Source organism: Phyllostomus discolor, chromosome 3, assembly GCF_004126475.2.
Source record: "Phyllostomus discolor isolate MPI-MPIP mPhyDis1 chromosome 3, mPhyDis1.pri.v3, whole genome shotgun sequence".
Lineage (NCBI taxonomy): Eukaryota > Metazoa > Chordata > Mammalia > Chiroptera > Phyllostomidae > Phyllostomus > Phyllostomus discolor.
Window position 1 is genome coordinate 163,478,309 of NC_040905.2, and position 24,823 is coordinate 163,503,131.

The following is a 24,823-nucleotide window of genomic DNA, read 5'->3' on the forward strand; positions in this document are numbered from 1 at the left end:
TAGCATAATGTTCTCGAGTTCCATCCATGTAGTCACAAAGGGTAGGAGCTCCTTTCTCTCTGCTGTGTAGAATTCCATTGTGTAAATGCACCATAGTTTTTTGATCCACTCATTTACTGATGGGCACTTAGGTTGCTTCCAGCACTTGGCTATTGTAAATTGTGCTGTTATGGACATTGGGGTGCATAGGTTCTTTTGGATTGGTGCTGCAGGCTAAGTGTTTTACCTCCAAACAATTGCTCTTTCCACTGCTCTGAGATAAAATATAATTAAATGCTATATTGTCTAGTACAGCTTCTAAAACTGATTAAGCTTCCATATGAACAGGCATAGATAAACAACATGTATTTAATGCACATAACTCATTGAAAAACCTCTAAAATGAGATGAAAATGGCAGGATACCAGGTGAAATTGCACTGATCTATGTTTGAAGCTCCTGTGGTAGTAAAAAGATGACTTCTGCTGCTGCTACCACCTAAAGTGTGTGTGTATATGGGTGTTTGTGTGTATTTTAAGCAACTGATGACAAGTGACAGGACTGTTGAAACAGGCTTTTAAAACCTGGTGTAATAACAAGGAAGCAGAGTCGAAACAAGAATAGATGTGATAGTTTACTTGTACCTTGATGGTATCTGGGGAAAAGAGCCTTTATTTGGAATCTCTCTCTATCCTCAACTCCCTCTATCCTAAAGGACCAGGTCACAGAGTAAAAATCTGTGTAACAGTGAATATGATGGGTGATGGGAAGGGCCTTTTACAGCACTTGGAGGGGCATACTGAAGTTCATGTTGTCCTGGAGAGTTCTACTGCATTTCAGTTTTGGAAGAAAGGTGTAGGAAGTGACATAAATGATCTGCACTGAGAATGTTATAAACCAAAGATGAAGGGAGGCAGCAAGGCTGACTCAAAAAATATTATTTGTCGATATCTGGAATTAGCCGCTTGTGTCTTCAAGCTCTTCTTGGTTGAGTTTATATCCTATTTTCAACTATCTTTGTCAAGAAATTGTATTCAAACTCTGGATTACCAAATAAGTATTTTAATTACTTCCTCCAGGTTGATCTGTAGGAGATAGATAAATGTTCAATTTTAAAAAGCCTTGCAAAGTATTCAAGTAAGTTTGGATGTGTTTGATTTAACCATGTCAACTGGTCTAAAACATATTACAGAGAAAAAGATTATTTTATATTAATTAATTAACATATAATTGCAAAATATTATATATTTTTAAACAGGGATATACTAAAATGTCTGCTCAAAAATACACCTTGCCTTCATCTGGATTATGAGAATACAAGTGATTTTTATTTTCACATTTTTTCATCTACATTTCTTTTTTTAGTGAGTAATATTTTAATAAAAATAACATGACAACAATTATAATGTATAATATTTAGCCCTTAATAAGCTTTATCTTGTGTTAACCTCATGTAAGCCTATGAAGTAGGCACTACTGTTATTATTTTCATTATGTAAATGCTATTTTTAAATTCCCAATTTGAAGCTATTAGGAACCAGACAAGTTGGTGCAAGCAGAGAGGAAAAAGTGGAAATGAGTCATATCTGAAAGGCAGAAATAAGAAAACATAGTAACTAATTGTCTATGAGAAACAACCATGTGTGCCTTCAGGATGTTGAGGATTATAGTATTAGTGACAAAAACAGAATCAAGGAAGTCTATGTTTATATAAAGATTCAAATGACATTTAGAGAAATGGTTAGTTTTCAAGAAGAACCTGAGTTTGGCTCTTTACTTGTCCATATTGAGAAGATGAGAAAGCGCGTTGGTTGAAATGTTTGGCTTCAGCTCAGGTGAGACAGGAACCTAAAGACATCTCGCGGGCAGTCGTCCGCATGGAGCCATAGTCTGAGCCATAGTCTGAGCCACGGAGAGGAATGGACTCTCCTGAGAAGAGGGTGCACAGAGAGAAGCAGGACACTAAAGGCTTTGACCTTCAGGGCTCGTCTCTATTACAACCCCATGAACTTAACTAACGTGGAATGACGATAGAATGGAATTCTGAGTCCTTCTGCATGGGTAAATATTGACGAAGGATGACATTTTCATAGTTTCCTTAGAGATTACTTGATTTCTTGTTTTAAACGTAAAAGTAGAAAAGACATTTAAGAAGCATATAGGACACATGGTGGTGAGCAGCACCCTAGAAGATAGAATTTGAGGTGAAAGATACTCTTAGCTATGTGAAGAAGTGATCAGAAATTGAGAGTGGAATCATGATAAGTTTATGGTACACTGCTTTTAGGATGAGGGAAGGGATCAAGTTAGGAAAATACAAAATGGAAGGTCTCTGACCATGTATAAATGCAATGAATAAAGATGTAAGAGTCTTAGGGTCTCAGGGAACCCCAACTCAACAAGGAATGTGCTGTATGTTATGCTGGTATATGTAAGATGTTTACTAGGAAACATTTCTTTCAGGCACTAGAAAGACATAGATGTCATAATGCAATTACCTTGTCATATTTGGTGCTGAGAAGACCTATATTAGAGAAATAGTAAATAAATTTACTATTTCAAGGCCTTGAATCTTCAAGGCCCCTCTTTTAAGTGAGTTCAAAGTTATTCAATAAAACAGAGGACATCAAAGAAAAATGACTACATAACTGTAAAATGTACTTCTAAAGACAGGTTAATGCACATGGTATCATTTTTGGAATCAAAAGATTAAGGGATAATTTAATGAGGATCAAGATCATTAATTAGGGCAAGGTTATTATACAGAACTTTTTGGCATCTTTATTGCAGGCAGAAAAATGGGAAATAATCTGAAATCATCAGTAAAGAGCAATCTCCGAAAAAGTACCTATATGTATACAAGGTGGGGAAAACATGGGTTTACAGGTGTGAATACAGAAAACACAGTTTATTCTTGTATTATTATTTGTTAATTATTGTATTATTTATTTGTCTTATAACTGTAAACCTACTTTTGTCCCCCATGTGTATATGCAGACACAGATCACACATACTCACACATATAAACACACAGTATTTGTATAAAAGTACGGAAGGGTATATGTCGAATTATTAATGGTTATTATTTGTATGTGGTACAATTATAGTTGCTTTTACTTGTCCCATATCTGAATCTTCTAGTTTATCTGTATTGAACATGAAACATTTGTGCAGTAAGAAGAAAACTGTTTACAGTGTTTATAGAAACAGATGTGTCACTTCCCTCTTGTCCTTATGACACTGTCAACCCCTTACCTACAAAACTCACAGATTCTATGTGACAAGAATAGCAGTACTCTCTTTTATCTTTTTCAGATGTTAGTGAAAAATAATCACCTTTCAGACAAGATCATTGTTCTGCCAGGGAAAATTGAAGAGATCTCACTTCCTGAGGCTGTAGATGTGATTATTTCGGAACCAATGGGGTACATGCTGTTCAATGAAAGGATGCTGGAGAGTTACCTTCATTCTAAAAAATGGCTGAAAACAAATGGTGAGTTGGCCAATCCTTGTTTAGAAAACAAGCTAATGTTTTAAAATTTGCCATCTTTTCCCTTCATGCTTAATTATTGACAGAAAGGGGGAGAGAACATTTCTGTTACACCAATTCTTTGAATTTCTCATCTTATTCCATAACGAATGAGATAGTCTCCAACCGTAAAGAGATGATGGTGCCCTGACCAGTGTGGCTCAGCTAGTTGGGCAGCATCCCACAAAGTGAAAGGTTTCTAGTTTGATTCCCGGTCAGGGCACATGCCCAGGTTGCAGGGTCAGGCCCTGGCTGGGGCATGTACAATCACTGTTTCCCTCTCACATCGATGTTTCTCTCCCTCTCTTTCTTCCTCCCTTCCCCTCTCTCTAAAAGTTAATAAAGTAAAATCTTAAAAGACATGGTGGCAGTGTGTGGCGTAGTAATCAGTGTTGTACGAGCATCAGTTCAGAGTTAGGTATTTTTGTCCTCGTTCTATTACTCTCCTCCTTAAGGAACTTGACCTAACATGTGACCTTTTGACTTTGATTTTCTCATCTATAATATTAAAAATAATCTCTAAAGCTCTCTCCGATGTTGACCTTCTATAGTATAATAAACTCTCTGGGGTTTGGTAGTTGTTTCTGACTTACCCTTTTTCTACTCTTTGTTTTTTTCACTATGATGACTGAATATAATCAAGATAAAAATATAAAGTCTAATAATTTTTGTGCTTACCAATTGTCTGCATGTGCTAGACAATTTGCATGAATTATTTTATGAGAACCTTATAAAGTGTGAATGATGGAGGTTTTTAACTTATTTGAAGAGTTATTGCTGAGGTTCTATAGGATTTTACATTCCTTTCCTAGGGGACATTTGACAACATCTGGAGACATTTTGGGTTTCACACCTGGGGGTGGGGGTTCTACCAGCACCTAGCAGGAAAAGCCAGGGGGATGCTGCTAAACATCCTTCAATGCTCAAGACAGCCTCTGTGCTTCAAAGAGGTATCCAGCCTAAACTGTCAGTAGTGCCAAGCCTGAGACCTGAGAAGTCCTGGCACAATGAGGGGAATAGACCTGAAAAGACCTGGCACCATGAGGAAAGCAACTTAGCAAGGGCATACCTTTAATAAGTGACATGAAGACCCATATGTATGCTGTCTACAAAAGACTCACTTCAGACCGAAAGACACGCGCAGACAAAATAAAGGATGGAAGGATATTTCATGAGAATGGAAACAAACAAACGAACAAAACCTGGAGTAGCAATACTTATACCAGACAAAATAGACTTTAAAACAAAAGCCACATTACAAAAGACAAAGAAGGACCCAGCAACTCTATTCTTGGGAATTTACCCAGAGAAACCCAAAATACTAAATTGAAAAGACAGTTATATCCATATGTTCACTGCAGTGTCATTTACTATAGCCAAGGTATGGAAACAACCTAAGTGTCCACTGGTAGATGGGTAGATAAGAAATGGTGCATGTATACAATGGAATATGACTCAGCCATAGGAAAAAAAAAGGGTGAAATCTTGCCATCTGCAAAAACACAGAGAGACCCAGAGGGTATTGTGCTGAGTGAAATAAGTCAGACAAAGGAAGACAAATGCCATATGATTTCACTTATATGTGAAATCTATAAAGCAAAATAAATGAACAAGCATAACAGAAGCAGACTCATAGACACAGAGAACATTTTGACATTGCCAGATGGGAGGGGGGTTAAAGGCTGGGTAAAAAAGATAACAGGATTAAGAAGTACAAATTGTACTTACAGAATAGCCATGGGGATGTAGAATACAGCACAGGGAATACAGTCAATCATATAGCGCAAACTCCATTCTTGAACTTCATTCATTCCAGAAAATTCTTTGAGAAGTGATTTGTTTGAAAACTGAATCACCTTTGTCTGTTGCCTGAGAGACCTGGTATCACACAGGATCACACAGGTATCAGCATGAAAGGGTTTTGGGGAAGAGAATTGAGAACTAAAGTGAACCAGTTAGCTGAGACCCCAATTGTTTGAGAACCAAGACGTTCAAGAACTGAGGTTTAAGAACTAGATTTATTGAGGTGGTAACTTAGTAACATATAATGTCTAATCACCAAGTTGCATACCTGAAACTAATACAATATTGTATGTCAACTGTAACTGAAAAAAAATTATTTAAAGTCAAAAAGTGACAGAGCAGCAATTTGACCCCAGGTCGCTCTGGCCTGCATCCCACACGCACAGCTCCTGTGCGTGCGCTGACTTCCCACTTGTCACCGGAGAGAGTGGGCACGTCCTAACAGCTCATGTTTTTCAGTTAAGGTGTAGAAGGTAAGTGGCCAATCTTAACAGTCGTATCTCTCATGAGAATCCCAGCTTCTTACCACAATTGTATTTACTTTAAATTACCAGTGTTGTGGCACCCTACCTGGGTATCCAATAAAGACAAAAAAGGGAAATAAAAGTGCAGCTCATATTTAACCAAGTAACACAGTATATGGGTATCAGTAAACCTTGAGACTCGCCTATAATTTCATACATGTTTTCAAAGTTTAGGGATTCAGAAGTATGCACTGAAAAACCTTATGTCAACGATAAACAAACAAACAAACTTAGGCCAAGTACACCTAATGGCAAGAACGTCGTTGGTGTCCTTGTTGCAAAGCAGTCAGGGATGACCCTGGAAGCCTTGTGTTCCAGCAATAAAACCGAACTGTGGGAGGTGAAGGGGAGGAGCAAGGCTGTTAGAGTCCCTCTTCAGTGCCCCCCAGGAAGAATTTTTATACTTTTTCTGGAATTTTTCTAATGGTGAGGTGCTTCCACGTGCGAGATTTTGCACCTAGTTAATTAACGTGCATCTGATTGAGCCTCTCTAAGTGGCATATTCCCCCAGATGGCTGAAATGGATATGAAATTTTATATTGGGCTATGTGTCTTTAACTAGACAAATAGAAATAAATACTGATTTTATCAGCTTTCTACCCTGTGTGCTCCTGAGGGAAGGATGATTGATTTTCTTTCTAATTATTTTTATTTTTCCATCGAAAGAAGACATAGTTTACAATATCCAATAGTAATAAAAGGCTTAGGATGAAAAAATAGGAACTCTCTGTCTCATCTCCTCCTATCCTGAGACTGCTCCCCAAAGGCAATTCCTTTGAACTCTGTTCTGTTTCTTCTATTATTTACCTGCATGTTTCTATATAAAGTTATCCTATTGCTCTTCTTGTCATTCTGTGGTTGAGGAGTTAGCTTTCCTACATAGCGGCTCTCTCCCTTCTTGACACACCCTCCCCACCCCCAATCCTCTCAATATATTTACGCAGGTCCTCAATCCGTTATCCTAACCCTTGGGACCAAATGTGTTTCAGAATTCAGAAGCTGGAGGAGTTTAGAAAGGTAACACACTCATATACCATGTATTATGTAACATCTCCAGTTGCATGTGAGGCAACACTTCATAATGAACCACATTATATGTATTTCTGCAATGAAAATATGAATATGAACATTAAGTAAGGTAAATAGGGACTATAAATAGACTAGCACCAGTTCAGGTCAGGTTTTGTCATCAGATGATGTTGCAAACTTACAAAAATCTGTTGCTTTGCAGAGCAGAGCTTTTTAGATTTCAGAATTTAATGTAAAGAAATTTGGACCTAGATTATTATTTGGTTAAATCAATAATCAATGTTTGTTATGAAATTATAAATATTGTTCAGTGCTGAATCAGGTAGTATAATATGTACATACGATTATGTATTTTCTGGTGAAATCTTTTGCTTTTCCTGGAGTCAATTATCTGTTTTTTCATTAGCTTAGTTTTCTATATACTCATGACTAATTTTTTCTGTGTTCCAATGGGTTGGACAGGTCCTGTCAGTGTTTAGTCTATGGAAGCCTTCATCCTCTGACCCTCTCTCCTCTACTACTGCTGTTGCATGGCTACCATACTTTGCCTCTTTCTCCCCACTCCTGTGTCTTCCTCTTTCTTGGTTCACACCATCACTTCAATGAAGAATATTCTCTAACAGGTGCTGGAGAAAGGAAGCTTGAGAAGTTAGTTTTTACTGAGTCCATGGATTATCATATTGCTGGATAGAATATTTTAAATTATACACAATTTTTTGCTCAGTATTTTTAAGACATATTTTTCTGGTTTTTGGTTTCTAATATTGCTATTGAGAAGTCCAGTGCCATCCTGACTTTTGATGCTTTAAAATGACATGGTTTTCCCCTGTGGACATTTTTAGTATCTTGTCTTCATTTCTAATCTTCGTGTAAAACTTTTTAAATTCTTATGATGGACTTGTAGTGAGTATGTTGAATCAAAAGACTTTTTTTTAACTTTTGGAATATTGTTTTATATTTTACCTTTGATTTTCTCTTCTCCATTCTACTTGATATCTTTGAATTCCTATTAGGCCTAGGCTCAGAACATCCTTCTCTGAAGCTTCCCAAGTTTACCCAAATAGTGGCACTTATTAATTTTCTAAGGTTTTTAAATATCCTTCTATCTTGAAATTGAAAAATCACCAAGCAGTTATTATTGTTTTGACACTGATGTATGAGATTTAGATTGTGACATATGGATGATCTTACAATCATGCTTTTTCTGTGAGTACTGCTGAAAATACCCTAAATAAAACAATCTGTTCTATTTTAATAGGCTTTGAGTTAAAGTATGGGGCCACTGACTGTTGAATGAGATCCCATCCCTGGATTTTGTCCTTACACTTTTTAGCTCTGAGATTGTGGCTGAGACACTCAAGTTTCCCTGTTCCTTATTTTTTTCTCATTTACAAAGTAGGTATAAATAATAGAACCCACTTTATATTGTTATGAGGATTAAATAAATTAATACATAGAAAGCTCAGGAAAAAAAGCTCATGGCAAAGTTAAAATCAAGAAATTTTTGGTATTATTACTTTAATCAGTTTCTTAGGCAATCCTCATTTCTGAAATAGTGTTAATAGTTTATCTGTCTTTTATGTGCAGTTTAATAATGACAATGAAAAAGGGTCTCCCTAAAATGACAAGAATAATAACGTTGATCACCAAGTCTGCCTGCCCAGAGAGGCCTGATTTCAGACACGCTAGTCTAGGTGTTCGTTTGCTGGCCAAAGAATCTGCCTTTGCCCCGGTGACTGGAGATGTCAGGAACAAGACAGAAGTGTGGGTGTGCCAGTGTGGAGGGTGGCGAGCCTGTGTATGAGCACAGATCCTGATAGCGCTTAAAAAGAGAGGCAGTGTGATTATACGTGGACAAGTCTGAGAAGGGAAATAATGTGATAGAATGATGAAATGTTGATTATTTTCAAAGCCAAGTTGTTTTTACAATAAATAAGAGGAAAATAAATAGATAAAGGAAGTTCCCAGGATTTCAAGCAGAGGACATACAGGAAAGAAAAAGGCCAAGCGCCGGGAGGGCGCATGTGCCAGGTCGAATCTCACCTGGGACTCCCCAGGCTCTTATCATCACAAAGCTGTGGGACTTGCTTTGCTGTCCTTTTATATCCCCTCTGATCTCCTGCCTAATTTCTGTATCCTTGCTGTGAGAAAAAATTGCATTTTAGCCTGTTGCGTGATAACTGAAATAGCTGAAAGAATGGAACTGGTCAAGTGGTGGGTAAGCGGACTGTTCAATCAGAAGGCAGTAGCAGTCAACCTTTGGGTCTGTTGTCTTTTGCTCATCAGGAATGATGTTCCCGACATTCAGCGACATCCATTTGGCCCCCTTTTCTGATGACCAGCTCTACATGGAACACTACTCCAGAGCCAACTTTTGGTAATGCTCTTTCTTATTTTCCTTTTCCTTCAGAGTAACACAAAGTTTCTAAAATGACTGACATTTGAGGTCACATATTGGGGGCAAGGGCTGTTCTCTGTACTGTAGAATGTTTAGCAGCATCTGTGGTCTGTACCTGCTAGATACCAACAGCACCTTCCCCACAGTGTGACAACCAAAAGGCACCCAGACATTGCCAAATGTCCCCTTAGGGGCAAAATCCCTCCACATTGAGAACTAGAATGGACAAACCAGGGAATGGTTTATGGTTTACGGCTTACCCATCGAAGTGTCAAACCTGTCAAAGGCCAGGAAGACTGCCCTGAGGCTAACATGACAGCATCTCCCCCTGTTTGCTGTACCTCCATTTCTACTTCTCAGCACCTATTTCTTTGGCTCAGGGCTATGGCTTCTGTTACAACTTGCCTTTGTCAGAGAACATATCAATCAATATACTTCAGTGTAAATGAGCTGATCAAAAAATGTTTGGGAGTTTTCCTAATTGACTGTTGGCTTTTGGGCAGTTCACTTCACCCTCTGAGATTTGGTTTTTCATTTGTAAAATGAGAACTAACATAAAACCCCTGCCTGTTCTAAATGGCGTTCCTTCTGGCATTCTTTTCCTTTTTTTTGGCTCTTTATTTTTTATTGTTTTCGAAGTACAGTTGTCTCCATTTTCCCCCATCCCCTAACCCCCTCATCCCACCCACCCCCTACCTCCCACCCTCAGTCCTTTGGCTCAAATCCACCTTTGGCTTTGCCCATGGGTCCTTTATACGTGTTCCTTGATGACCCCTCCCCTGCTTTACCCCATTTTCCCCCTTCCCCCTCCCCTCTGGCTACCATAAGTCTGTTCTTTATTTTGATGTCTCTGTTTTTTATTTTGCTTGTTTGTTTGTTTTATTGATCAAGTTCTGCTTATAGGTAAGATCATATGGTATTTGTCTTTCACCACCTAGCTTATTTCACTTAGCATAACACTCTCCTGTTCCATCCATGCTGTCTTGAAGGGTAGAAGCTCCTTCTTTCTCTCTGCTGTGTAGTGTTCCATTGTGTAAATGTACCATAGTGTTTTGATCCACTCATTTACTGATGGGCACCTAGCTTGCTTCCAGCACTTGGCTATTGTAAACTGTGCTGCTATGAACATTGGGGTGCATAGATTCTTTTGAATTGGTGTTTTATGATTTTTAAGGTATAATCCTAGCAATGGAGTTGCTGGGTCAACAGGCATTCTTCTGAGGACTGGTTTTTATAAGGAAAAGGAAGAAGAATGGTGATATTGGACCCATGGGAGGGAGAAAAGGAATAGATATCATCCTTGTGGGAATGTTGTGTATGAAGGAGGGAGCTCGGGCCTCTGCTGGCAGATGGATGAGGATGGATACTAAAATGTATGCTCTGAGTTCTAGCTGAGGTGTGCGGAAGCCCTCCCACAGAGAGCCAAAGTTCATTTCCCATGTTTTCTCTTTACAATTCTAGCCTTCAGTGAAGGGGAAGCAAATAGTAGGTGCTTTGGTTTCCTGGATTACAGAATCCTGTAAGGGTGAAAGGGCTAAGATTTTTCTTTTTCTTATAGCATTCTGTGGCTTCTGCTCAATCTGTAATTCTGAAACTTTAAACCAGAGACTTTCCAGTGGGGGCAAATGGCCTGTTGGTGTGTGGAGGGCAATGAGATGGGGAGACCTTAATTATGATTATTATCCTGTAAGGTCCTGCCTGCCCTAAATGTTTATTTTAAATGTGACCTCCTGATTCAGTGGAGAAGTTGGAGACTCAGGGATTCAGACAAAAGAGTGGACTGGACTGGGTGAGGGGAGGTTGGTTGCCTGGGCATTGCTTTCATGGCCTCCCAGCCATGTCATCTGCAGGCAACTTCCTACCTTGAGAATATCAATGATCACCGTGGACTGGCTAGGCTCCCCATCAGCATACAAACATGCTGCTATTTATTCTATCTAAAAAGAAAATAAAAACAAAGCTGTTTTTATATCTCCCTCCCCCAGTCAGTCACCATCCATCTCTCTAAATCCCTTTGTGGCAAAATTCCTCAAAGGGGTTGTCTGTACTCAAACACCTCCAACTGCTGCCTTCAGTGTCTCTCAAGACATTCCATGAAAACCATTCTTATCAAGGGCACCAGTGTCCTGACCTCCACCTTGCCAGTGATCAACATTCACTTCTCAACTTATGTAACCTACTAGCATTTGAGCAGCATTTGAGCAGAATTTGAAATACTATTTGCTCCACATTCTTTTGATTTTTCTTCTGCCTCACTGGTCACTTTCTTAACCCTCCTCTGGTTGTTACTTGTCTCCCTAACTTCTGGTGTTGGAGTTCCCTGGACACAGTCTCTGGACCTCTAGTCTGTCTGTGGTTACTCCCTTGGTGAGTTCACCCATTCCCAAAGTTCACATGCCATCTATATACTGATGATGCCCAAGTGTATCTCTCTAGCTCAGACATGTCCAGAGAACTCCAAATTTTTCCATGGCCAAGTTCCTTCTGGAAATCTCCCCTTGGAGAGACTTACCAGGTTCAAAACTCAACTCCCAACCTCCTCCACACCCATCCCAAACCTGCTCTACTCACAGTCTTTCCACCTCAGTTGCTGACAAGTTTATCCTCCCAGGCACTGGGGCCCCAAACCTTGAAGGCCTCTCTTTTGTACCTGGTATATAAACCATCAAGAAATTGTTTGTCCTACTTTCAAAATATATCCAGAACCTGACCAATTCTCAATGTATTTACTGTTCTCCCTCGATCCCAACACAATTATCTAATCTCGCTTCTTAACACATCTTCCCCAACATTTCCAAATCCTTCCAGTGGGTCTGACCCAGTCTGGCTTTTCCTTTCCTACTACCATGTTCATCAGCTCCATCCACACAGGTTTCCTGCTGCTCCCCAGACGTGCTTCCATGTCAGGGCCTTTGCATTTGCTGACCTTTCCATCTGGAATACTTCTCCCTGAATATTCACATGGCTACTTCCTTTACCTCCGTAAAGTCTTTGTTAAATGCCACCTCAATAACACTTACCCTGACCACCTGATTTAAAATGTTAACCATCCCACTTCCAATCTCACATCTTCTGCTTTTCTTTCCTCTAGCACTTATCACCTCCTAAGAGATATGTAATTTCTTTATTTATCATTGTTTATTTTTGTATCCCTCCTGATGGAATGTCAGCAGCTACAAGAGCCAGAATTCTATCAGTTTTCACTGCCTCCCCAGCACCCAGAACAGGGCCTCGCACATGGTCGGCCTTCAATAAATGTTTATTTACTAAATGAGTAAAATTTCAGTAATTTCAAGCATGTACAGAAATAATTACTATGAAAATTTTAACTGATAGCTTTTAAATGTTTCTGTTCTTTTTCATAACATACGTTAGAATCATACCATACAAAAATTAGGATCATACCATAAATACCATTTTAGAGCCTTTCTCTTTTTTTTCTTATTTTGACAATACCTTGTTGACATTTTCTCATATCTTTTAGATATTCTTTTGTTGAAGAGCATATTTTATAGCTCTTTCATAATTTACTGACTCAAGCTCCAGTGTTGGATATTAAATTTCTTTAATTACTATTTTAATTCCATAAATTCTATAAGAAACAACACTAAGGTATTGTTTCTATATTCTACAAGAATATAGAACTTTATAGAATTCTATATCCTAAATTCTATAAGAAACAATGCTATGAAATAAATTTCTTATTATGGAAATCTTGGTGTGCATTCTGATTATTTCCTTACAATAAATTGCTAGACGCAGAATCACTGGACCAAAAGGTGTGAAGAAGGAACTTTAAAAAATTGTTCTTATATATTGCCAAATTGCCCTGTGGAAAAGTTTTACCAATTAACACTTCTACCAGTGGTATATGAGAATGTCTGCTGAGTCTTGCCCATACGGGCTATGTTTTATTTTTTTTAAATGCCAATTTGATTTGCAGAAAAATGGTGGCCAGTTTATTTTTAATCTGTACTTCTCTGATAGCTGGTGCATTTGAATTATTTTATTTTTAGTCAATAAACACAAAAATATTTTTAAAAACATATCGTTATCAAAATTGACAGCCTTTGCTTTCTTCCTAATTTGCTTGCCTCTCTAGAGCAGTTTTTGCCTTAGACTCCTAGCATGTGGACCTTTTGTTGCATTGATCCAGGGAACAGGTGGTGAAAGCTTGCATGATTTCTGTTTGAAGAGGCAAAGAAGTAGAAATGCCGGCTGAGAGGAAGGAGGGGGATAAAAAAAAAAGAAAAGAAATGAGTTTGGGTATATTCAGAGGGAGTGAGCTGAGAGACTGAAGAACAATTAACAGGCTACATAAATAAGATCCTCAGATATTCAGGCATAATGAGTTTTCAGTCCTCACCTGACTTTCCTACCAACAACACTGGACACCATTGGCTCTTCTCTCCTGGAGCCTACACCTGGTTGTCTTTCTGCCGTCATGGTCCCACCTGCTCAGTCTCCTCCCCCTCATGGTCCAGATCTTTAACACTGGACTGATTCCAGGTTAGTTCTTTGATGGCTTCCTCTTTCTGTCTACACTCACTTCCTGACTGATCTCATTCAGTCTTCTGGCTGTCAATATTGTCTCTAGGCTGACAACTCCCAGAGTTAGAACTCCAGCCCAGATCTCTCCCTGGAAACATACACTGTAGATGTCCATCTGGCTGTTAACAAGTCTGCTTGGATGTCTGTCGGATATTTTAAATTTAACATGTCCAAAGGCAATCTGCTGATCTTCATCACCACCCCCTGCCCACCCCTGCAAAATAAAACAAGCAAAACTAAAAACACTGCTTCTGCGACAGTCTTGCAATAGTCTCCCAGCTCATTTCTTCTTTTCAAACAACTAAAATGATCTTAATGATACATAGTCAGGCCATATTCTTCTTCAGCTCAAAACCTTCCAGTGGCTTCCCATTGTATGCATAGCAAAACCCAAAGTTCTCAGAATGGATGCTAAGACTCTACATGGTCTAGTCCCCCTGCGACCCCTCTGATATCATTTCCTGCTCTGTGCTCTGTTGTTCTCTCCACTTGGCCTGGGTGGCTGGTCTCCTTGCTTCCTCTTGAACACACCTGGCCTACTCCCACCTCAGTGCCATTCCCCCTGCCTGACAGCTCTGCCTGGCAGCCGCTCTCTCCTCCTTCAGGTCTTAGCTCATACCTCGTCTTCCCAGGGAGACTGTCTAGCAATCAAAAATTGTCATCTCTTCCCTCCTGCAAACTCTCATCCCACTTCTCACTTCATTCTCCTCTATAGCACTTGTTATGACCTTACATATTATATGTTTTTACTTACTTTGTTTATTGTCTGTCTCCCCCAAGAGACTACGCATTCCAAAAAAGTGGCTGTTTACTGCTTTGTTTACTGCTCTGTCCCCATTATCTAATGTAGCTAATAGTAGTTGTTCAATATATTATTGTTAACTAAAAGGTAAATATATTGATTTACAAGAATTCTTTGTATATTAAGGACATTAAGACTTGTATTTTGTTGAAAATTTTTAATTTACCTTGTAATCTTCTTTGTGATGGTTTTTGTCACAAAAGAAGTGAAAGATTTTTATGTAGCTAGATCTACCTATATTTTCTTTTATACTTTCTTTTTTACTCTTTTATTTGGGAAAGGGCTTCCCTACCCTGAGTCTGGTATTAATTTCCTTCTACTTCTTTCATGTTTCACTTTTTCCATTTAACATTTTAAAATTTACATTTAACTCTAAAATTAATTTTATTTTAAGTATATGGTAAGCATATAACTTTACCCTTTCTAAATAACCAATGATGGGGTTCTCTCTTAGTAGACAAGATTACCACATTCTGATGCTAGTAGTAACCACGTACAAAAATAATTTTCTTACTTGATTAAGATTTCCTGGCCCTTATTAATTAAGATTCTGAAAAGTATCTCTTGAGAGTAAGACTCAGTCATGAAGAATTATCATTCTCAGCTGTAAAACTTTTTTTATGTGATAGGTACTACTGGCATTATTGAAAATAATTGGTTCAGGGGTTTTAACCAAAGCCTTTAAATAAAATTTTAAATGGATTCTCGTATAAAAGAATATGTATTCATAGGATCAATTAAGAGGAATAACCAAATATTCTCAAGTAGTTTGAGAATATTTATTACATTTATTTTACATTTATTACAGTTATGGAACATAAAAGCTTGGGCAAAAAGGCAGCAGTTAAAAACTGTATGAATCAGACCAGACTCTGGAGCCAGACTGAGCTGTGTTTAATTCTTGGTTCTGTCAGTTACTAACTATAAAACCTTAGCCAATTCAATTCAATTTCTCTGAGACAGTTTCTTTATTTATAAATTAAAGGTAACAGTATTACCTACCTGGGTGTGGGGAGTCTCAGCCTCAGGGCAGTGCGCTGCTTCTGCCAGATGCTGCATATATCTACCCCACCTGTACAGCCAGGGCTACAGCGGTAACACAGGGTGGGTGTTCCAAGTGCTCATTTAATGCCTGTCCTCCACCAGCCCTCACTAACCAGAGGCACACTACATTCCCTGGTATCAGTATCAGTTCACCTTTTTTATCTAACATTATTTTAAAAATTGAGATACTCTCCTTTCTCCAACACAGTTGCTTTGTCACAGAAACCCAGGTCCCTGTGGAGAAAGATTGGGGCATATCGGCCCCAGGTGCTTGTGGTGATGCAGTGGAGTCCTGCCCAGGACTGGGCCTCCACTCCAGTCATGGACCAGTGGTCTCTGGAGTTGTAAGCCAAATCTGGAGATTAGATCTGCACATTGGGTGAGGGACCCACTCGTTCCACTGTGAGAGCTGATTTCATCAGCCTGTTCACCAGCTAGCAAGCTGTTGTTGTCATTGTTGTACAGACTGAGTACTGTCCTCGAGACTGCATTTCCTTCACCTCTTTGATAACACTAGGGTCTACTAGGTTGGCCAAAAAGACCACTATGTTTTTTCTGCAAAATAAAAGACACATTTTTCATTTTTACCAATAACTTCATTGATTTGGATATTTTGAGTATGTCGGCTCTCTCCTTCTATCTAAACAAACTTTTTAGCCAACTCGGTGTTAGCAACCAGTGCAGGTCCCTGTGGGTCAAGGTACCCTTATTGCCACTCCAGCCTTGCCGTCCAGCACAGTAATTATGACATTCTCGCCTATGACAGTTCATTCATGCTTTATTGCTTCTGACATTCTGAAATTCCACCCAAATTGTGCTCATTGGGAGCACAAGTTAATGGCGACACCACCTATCATGATCTACTGAGGACAACCACCCCAAGCATCTCAAAAATGCCACTGCTTGCTCACAGGTTTATTCCTGGCTGCCTTTATAAAAGGAGGGTTTCCTGGGCTTTGCCTGAGAACATAGTCAGGTGAATGTTCTTAAATATTGTATAGTAAATTCCTCTCCTATTTCCACCTCTCTGAGCCTCCTGATCCTTTCCTCAGTACTGTGCTGCAGAAGTTCTGGAATCTGTGTCTCAGGGACAGGCCATCATGATGACCACACTTCAAAGCAGTTTCCCAGCAGACCGTTAGGACAGATGTCTTGGTAGAGCATTGAACCCTGTGAGTGCCCCATGTACCTAACTTGACTTACACTCTGCCCTAGTCCATTCCCATATATGTTTTCCTGGTTCTCAGCAGAAAATATGAACTGGCTTCTGCAGTTTCTTAGGTGCATAAGTTATCTTCTCCTGGACTAGGAATTGTACTTACTGCTCAGGCTGTATGTGCTGGAGTTATCAGCCTGACAACAGTGAGGGACCATTAGCCTGGAGGTCATGGTAAATAGTGAGGCAGATCCTGAGGGGAACAAAATTATCTTGCAATGCACTAGCTTCAGAAGGAGTTGTGCAGTCTTCGGGCAAAGGGGAGCTATTCTCTGCTGCCGACAGGGAAAGGGATTCTGCTCCTACTGACCCTGAAGGAGCCAAGTGAGTTGGGAATGTGTCTTCAGGGTTCTTTGCCTTGCCCCCTCACTTATCCCAACCCCAGCTCCCAGAGCCCTACTCTTTCCCTCAAGGCCCCAACTGTGAAACAGGAGACCTGCCAAGGTTGCACATCCAATCTCCTTTACGGCTCTTCCACTATTACTGTTTCATTATCTCATTTTGGGATGGGGAAGTGGCACAATTCTAGTTTCAGGAACTGTCAAATTCTGTACCTGACCTTCAGCACAGCAGGCCTGGAGATAGGAATTCCCTTAAATTCTGCTAAAGAAGTTCTCTGGATTTCACAGTATGTCTTAAGTTGGGAGTTGGCTGGCCTGAGAATGTAAGTTTGCTTTTGCAATGCTTCTAATGCTTTTAACAGAGACTTGCCTACTTCTGAATCCATATAATTATTATCACCCCAAAACTTCAAGCACACAGTTATTGTATAGCCCAATGCTTCACCTTCTACCTTCACTGCCTTCTAATTAACCACCGGTGGGATCCTTAATAACTGCGATGAGACCACATGCCAAGCTTGGGTTATCACTGCCCACTAGCAATGAGGATTCTATTGTCATCAAACTGGTGAGTAATTCCATCCTGAGGGTCTACATTCTAGTGCCATACCTCATATTAGTTGTCTTTGCTTGGGGTCACCAGGAATCAGGGTCTTAGACAAAGTTTAGAAGCTACTACTCCAATGCAATCCCAGTGCAACAAGAATGAGGAGAAACAAGAGTGAGACAGGCAAGGAGGGAGTGAGTACAAAAGTATATTCCTCAGCTGACCACCATGTGGTGTCAAACACCAAGAGATAGCCTTGAATTTTTAGGACCATCTTCAAGAGGTCAATTGAACCACATCTCAGGACAGTTTACACAGAGGGAGGGAGAGAAGTGAATGTATCCACTGGCTCTTATCTCCCCATTGGTCAGCTGTTCACCCTGCAACATTAGCCCACACTTCTGGGTTGTGCATGTGTGGGCACCAGATGGGTGTCAAGGCATCTCATGACCCAAAGTCAACAGGGGCGTCCTGGGGACGGAGGGGGGAGATGGATGGTGCAGGTCTGAGGGGAAGCACTGTTGGGTTGTGCTCATGTGTGGTCAGATGAGTGCACGCCTCGACATAGCAGGGGTAGGACACATAGCTGAGGGTGCCAGAGACAGGTAAGACTGAGTGGATCTGACCATTAAATGGTGATATGCCACTTAAGGAACACAAAGAAAAGAAATCAGTTTCCTTATCAGAGAATTGTGAGTGGATGGTACACATCCACCTTGCACAACAAGGGCAGATCTGACTGAGTGGTATCAGCAACGGCAGTGGTGGAAAGCTGTAGCAGTTGTTCCACTCTGAATCTGCCAGATGCCTTGACCATGGTGCTGCTGAGAAACACATTATTTGCAAGGAAAACCGTTCAACTGAATGGATAAGCTGCTAAATTCTGCTGTGAAAATAATGGACAGTGTGTTCTTAGGCTAATTCTTCCCCCAAACTGGAATATCTACTAAAGATTCTTTTGGTGTAGGTAGAGTTTTAGGACTTTTGATCTTTCCCAAAATTATATTTGGCCCTGAGAATCACTGGTTCACAGAAATACCATGTGGACCAAATAAGAACCTTTCAAATGACCATGTGGTACAGCCATATTTTTGTCAGAAGCTAAGGATATGCACAGAGTATCACAGAGAAGGAACTTTTGCGCGAATACTGTCGTGACCAACACAATCATGTTGGCATTCTCTTTTTTTATATTCTTTAAAAATATGTATTGATATCTTTTGTGTATACCTTACTTGAACATTAATTTATCACAGTCTTAACAACTGTTATGTTGACATATTTCTCTTCTTTCTTTTTTTAATTTATTGGGGTGACACTGGTTAACAAAACTATACAAGTTTCAGGTGCACAACTCTTCAATACATCATCTGTACACTGTTTTGTCTGTTCATACCCCTTAGCAATATTTTTTCTGGTATGTTGTTTCTGATATATTTTGTTTCCCTTAGGCAAGGGAAATAAAAGAAAAAATAAACAAATGGGACTACATCAAACTGAAAAGGTTTTGCACAGCAAAGGAAACCATCAACAAAATGAAAAGAAAACCCACTGAATAGGAGAACATATTTGCTGATACCTCTTATAAGAGGTTAATATCCAAAATTTATAAAGAACTTATAAAACTCAACAAACAAAAAAAAGTAAAAACTTCAATTAAACAATGAACAAAAGACCTGAATAGATACTTCTCCAAAGAGGACATACAGATGGCCAGTAGACATATGAAAAATGCTCAATGTCACTAGTCATCAGAGAGATGTTTGGACTTTCATAGGCCACTGTCCTTGTTTCATTATATTTCAGTTATTCCTGGAACTATAATTTCCTTTGAACTACCCAGTATTTTTTCTTGATATTTCCTTTGCTTCTCTGTTCATATGTGCACTTCTTGAACTTATCTGGCTTTTGTTTATACAATAAGTCTCAATTTCTATATTCATCTTTTATTTTGTTACCTCTGCCAAATTCATAGCTCTTCCATAATATTCTTCCACCAGGCCCATCCAGCCCTGTGTAGTCAGGGATGTAGTATTTTAGTTTCTGGATCCTGTGGCATCAGAGATGCACACTTCCAGACAGAACTGCCACGTCCAGCAGACATCCATCTGACCGTGCCCTGGCCTGGTTCTAATTGTTAAAACAATCTAGTTCAGTACTCACAGAATTAGGGTTCCACTGAATTAGGCAAAACTATTCATTAGAATTATATTCATAGCATATACTGGCAGACTTGTATTAACTATTTTCTTTTCACTTTTGGTTTTAAGAAACTAAAAACCCAATGAAAGTGATTTAAGAAAAACAATATTTCTGACTAATGCATCTGAAAAGCCCAAGAGCAGATTTACCTTCTCAGGTACAAATGGATTCAGGGCACAGACCCACTCATTGGGTCAGGTTGGTCTCTCTCTCCCCCTCCGGCTCCCATTCCCTCTCCCTCTGCTTTCTCTGTCAGCTGGGCTTTATTCTTGGATAGACATTTTCCTCATGGCAGCAAACGTGTTTTCCAGCTAATCCAGATTTATAGACTCATAGCTCCATGTCTACTTCTCCTTTGTAACACTATGAGTAAATGACTTAGACTTGACTTTCATTGAGTCAGATGTTTAACTCTGGGTCCATTGCCAAGGCCAGGGAGAAGAGATGCTCTGATTGGCTACAACTGAGCCACATGCCAGTCTTCAGAGCTAAGGGCAGAGTCAAGACCATCCAAACCACAAGAACTGAGAGTGGTGAAGAGGTATCTCCCAGAAGAAGATCTGGTGCCATTGCCAGAAGAGCAACTATTTGCTGGTAGAGCAAACAAAAGATGTCTACCACAGTTGTCTTGACCGATTCACTCTTCCGTTTGGTACAGGCTTCCATAGGTCCAACTCCTGTGCAAGCCAGTTATGTCTAGACTCGTGTTGGCATACTTAGGAAATACTCCACAGATTCCTTTACAGAGTCACAGGCTTTCTCTCTCTTCTTACAGAAGAAGCACAGGCTGAACTTTTGTTTCTTTTAAGCCTGTGCATTCATTTCCTCCCCTCCTTTATACTAAAAAACATATTTTCACAAATACAAAATGTATATAAATATAGCACATGTAAAATATAAGCTGCATAATGAGCTGGGCATCTTTATAAATACCACTTTGCACAGTGATATATCTGCATTCTGTCGATGCAGAAAAGTTTCAGAAACAACCAAACCTTAAGTCCTATGTAAAAAATTGAATAAAGATGCAATTTGTTCCTAGACATATATCCTTTTATCAGAGACTCCCACCAGGCCATTCCAACCACCCTCTTACACTGTGTTCTCATCATCATGTTTGACTTAGTTGACATTCTTGGATCCTTATTTTTCGTTTCTAGTTCTGAGGGTAATATGCATCTTTCGTCAGTTTGGTATACCCTTGGTTGCTGATTTTGGTGGAGTGTAGTACATGAAGATACCCAAAAGCTGTTTAATTGTCAAAGAGCAGCATAGGTTTTTCCTCCCTCTTATCTCCTTCCTTCTTTTTCTTTTCTTTTTTATTTTTTTTGGTCTTTTTAAAGGAAGACAGTTTGTAATAGGAGTGAGTTCTTTTGTTAAAATGAAGAAGCAAAGATTTTTGTTAAAGTAAAATATCTGAGTTACACTATGAGAGTGTGTTCATATTAGCAAAAGAAAGGAGCATTTGTGTAGAGAAGCTCTCATCTGTTGAATCTGAAAGAGCAGTGCTAACTTCTGCAAGAGAACCTAAGGCTATATCACCCTCCACCTAAGACAGATACAGGACACTGGTGGGGAGAGGAGATGTGTGGAGGGAAAAGAGGAACAAAAGACCAAGGTGAGCTAAAGGAGAAACAACAAAAACAAAACAGACCGGAGAGAGACAGGTTCTCCTGGGTGCTTCCTCAAGTGAGGCTCTATGTGGAGAATGTGCATAAGTCAATGTCATGGTAAGTGGATTGCCTCTTTTTCTGCACTCTGTGTATGTTTAGGCATATCCAATAGTAAGGTGGTTTTCCTTCCAGACTGTATTTGCAGGACTTGTATTTCCAGATGTTGCATGTATTGTGGAGAAGAAGGAGGGGAAGGGAGGGGGAGTACACTTGGAATGTGGAAGTCAGGACAAAAAACCCACATAGATTCTGTCTTATGCACTCATAAAGGAGTCATAAGTTAACTCAGAAAATAAAACCCACAGATGATGAAAACAATGGAACTTATCCCCAGCTTGCAAGTCAACAGATTCATTTCCTAACCCACCCCACTCCCCTAGTGCATCTTAGGAGACCCAGAGAGATGCCAGCTCCCATCTGCTTTAATTATTTTATGATGCATTTCAGAAGAAGATTTGAGATTTCTAAGAATTAGAAAAATGGTCCAGCCAGAAAGTTTTTAAAGCCCAGGCAGTGGGCTCTGTGCCCACAACTCTCCGTCTGCCCAAGGAATGGTGCCCATTTGCACCACACTGGTCATGGCTGCTGGGTTTTAATTGGTACTGAACACACAAAGCAAATGGCACAGCCTGGGCACCCCTGAGAGGTGTGGTTGTATGCAAAGGATGGAAAGCCATTCTCAACCTCAGCCACAGCCAGGTGGAGGGCTGTCTTTGCTCTTGGGGTTTTCTCTTTCATCTACTTGGCCAGGATTCTAGAAGAGCTAAGTTAGTAGTATTCAACCCTGATTACACAGTAGAATCACCTGTTGAACTTTGGAAACAAGCAACCAGGGCTGTACCCCCAAATCAAATAACTCACCACTTGGCAGGGGTGGGGGGTGAGGGGTGGGTGTGGGACAGATGGGATGCAGTCCAGGCATCAGCACTTTTAAAAACCTTTACAGGGGATTCTAAATGGAGGACAAGGTTGTGTCCTTCCTTCTGGACTCCCTGGGAAATTGCCTGTCATCCTCTGTCTTTATCTGACCCTCCCCTCTTTCTCTTTTATCTCTCCTCCTCTCACTCCTCTCTTTCCCCTTTCCCTCTCTCTCCATCCCTTTCCTCTTTCCCTCCAATAAAAATTTTGTGACAATGACTTATTTCCCCTAAGAATATGTCCATCACCTTTGAAATACTGAAAAGATTGTTTAAATGTAGTGTTCTGTTTCTAAGCATTTTCTAGGATTATAGGAGCTTGTTTTCAGTTGTGTTTATATAATGATAATGCAGCACTGTTCTGCTTTACCTGTGGGCCAGCCTGGCTCTGGCCCCTGGTAGAAGGAAAAGATTAAGAAACAAGTAACAAATCTGAAGAAACTTCAGGGAATAATTTTCCATTTCTCCATTATTCTTATTGGCACCTGTGCCCACATATAGGGCCATATAGGACACCAGTTTCTGAATTCATTCATTAAGATGATAGATGATAGATAGATAGATAGATAGATAGATAGATCTTCACCACAGATCTTAAGACTTAAGATTTTCAGTCTTAACAGCATATAAGGTCCCATTCCAAGTGCTAAATATACACTGATGAAAAAGAAAATACTTCTGAGATCCAAAATGGTGACAGAGTAGCTGGCAGCTCTGTCCACTTGTTCCCAGACACTGACAGGACTAGCAGTCAAAACACAGAGCCGGGAGTGAATGAGAGCATCTGTGAATAAACTCATACATGGACAAGAATGCAGGGAGTCCATGGCAGTGTGCAAGAACTGGCCCTCCTGCAGGGCACCCAGGAGCTGGCAAGCAGCCCAGGCTTTCTAAGTGAGCCAGCTGCCCAGCCCAGCACTTCAGGCTACACAAAGTCTGGGTGGTGGCAGACCAGCTCAGTAGCCATGAGCTACCAGAAGGGAGAGAGAAGGCCTGGGAGGTATGGGCCCCAGAAATAGCACTGAGGGAGCAGGCCTGCCTGGGGCTGACAAGCTCTGGAGGGAGTGGGGTCAGCATGCCACCACTGCCCTGCGTTATACTATAGCTGCAGGGCTCTTCCCAACACCATCTGGGAAAGATCCAGAGAGAAACTATCTAAAACTGTCTGAGACTCTGGAAGGCAGTGGCCAGCCCTGACCATGAGAGACTGTGTGATTTTGGGGGGATGGGGAGTGCATGGAGAACATGCTCCCCAGGGAATGGTGCTACAGCATGGAGACCACACAGAAACTTTTGAAAGGGGAGCTGAGGTGTGACCCAGACTCGGCAGGGACCCAGGCTCGCACACCTGTGTGCTGGCACAGTGGCTTTGCTAACCAAAAACTCAAAGGGGTGGAGTACACTGAAGGAACAGTGAGGCCTGACTCAGCACAGCTCATGAGTATTGGGGCTGTCGAGACTGGAGAATTTGGGCCTGACCCCCCTGCAAGAGAGTGGCAAGCTTGGGACTAGAACTCAGGAGCTGAACGCCTCAGATTTGCTGAGACCAGCCAGATCTCCTCATAGACAGGTGAGCCCAACCCTACCAGATTACAGGCTGTACAGGTCAGCTAGTCCAGCCTCAGGAGTATCCTGCTGTGCACATTTCCACAGGGGAAAGGAGAAAAAGCTCTACCAGACACTACATGCTACACAGTTCCTCGGGCCCTGATTTATTAAACCAAGGAGAGCAGAGACAATAGAGACAGGTACAACAAGGTGCTATCTTTTCTCCTGCATAGCTTCTTAACATTCATTTCCTATCCTTCAAGTTTGGGCTTTGTATGTCACCAGGTTTTATATTATAGTATATTTCATATCTCATATTTTGCTCTTCCTCCTACTCCATTTTACATTTTTTCCTCTTCTTAGTTTTGTCATAAATTCTATTTTTCTTTTTTGCCACAACTTGTTTTTATTCTGCACTCATACTGTTATTTTCCCCTCCAGCCCCTCTTATAATTGCCATTAGTGACCTCACACTCTTTTTCTCATTCTTAAAATATATTCTCTCTCCATCATTATCAATCTTTGCTCATTGGCTATAGATAAGGTGGTTGTTGTTGCCTTTTTTCAATCTTATTTCTAGATAGTCACTATTTTTGTATTTCAAATCTCGAATTTTACTGTTCCCCTCTCCTAGTCCATTTTGTCTTGCTCCTGCCCTTTCTTATTTTTCATGTTAAATTTTAATTTTTCACTGCCTCAGCCTGTTTTCATTCCTCACTC

At 40.2% G+C, this 24,823-nt stretch overlaps 1 protein-coding gene across 2 annotated transcripts in view; it reads left to right on the plus strand.

The window, feature by feature from the left end:
• The window catches only part of LOC114490703 (histone-arginine methyltransferase CARM1-like), a 230,287-nt gene that overhangs the window by 178,762 nt on the left and 26,702 nt on the right, over positions 1 to 24,823 (plus strand). For both annotated transcript variants that reach the window (XM_036021699.1, XM_036021697.1), the window contains 2 exons: positions 3,295 to 3,472; positions 9,151 to 9,241. In XM_036021699.1, the coding sequence (XP_035877592.1) occupies positions 3,295 to 3,472; positions 9,151 to 9,241 (269 nt within the window). The remainder of the gene's footprint in view (positions 1 to 3,294; positions 3,473 to 9,150; positions 9,242 to 24,823) is intronic.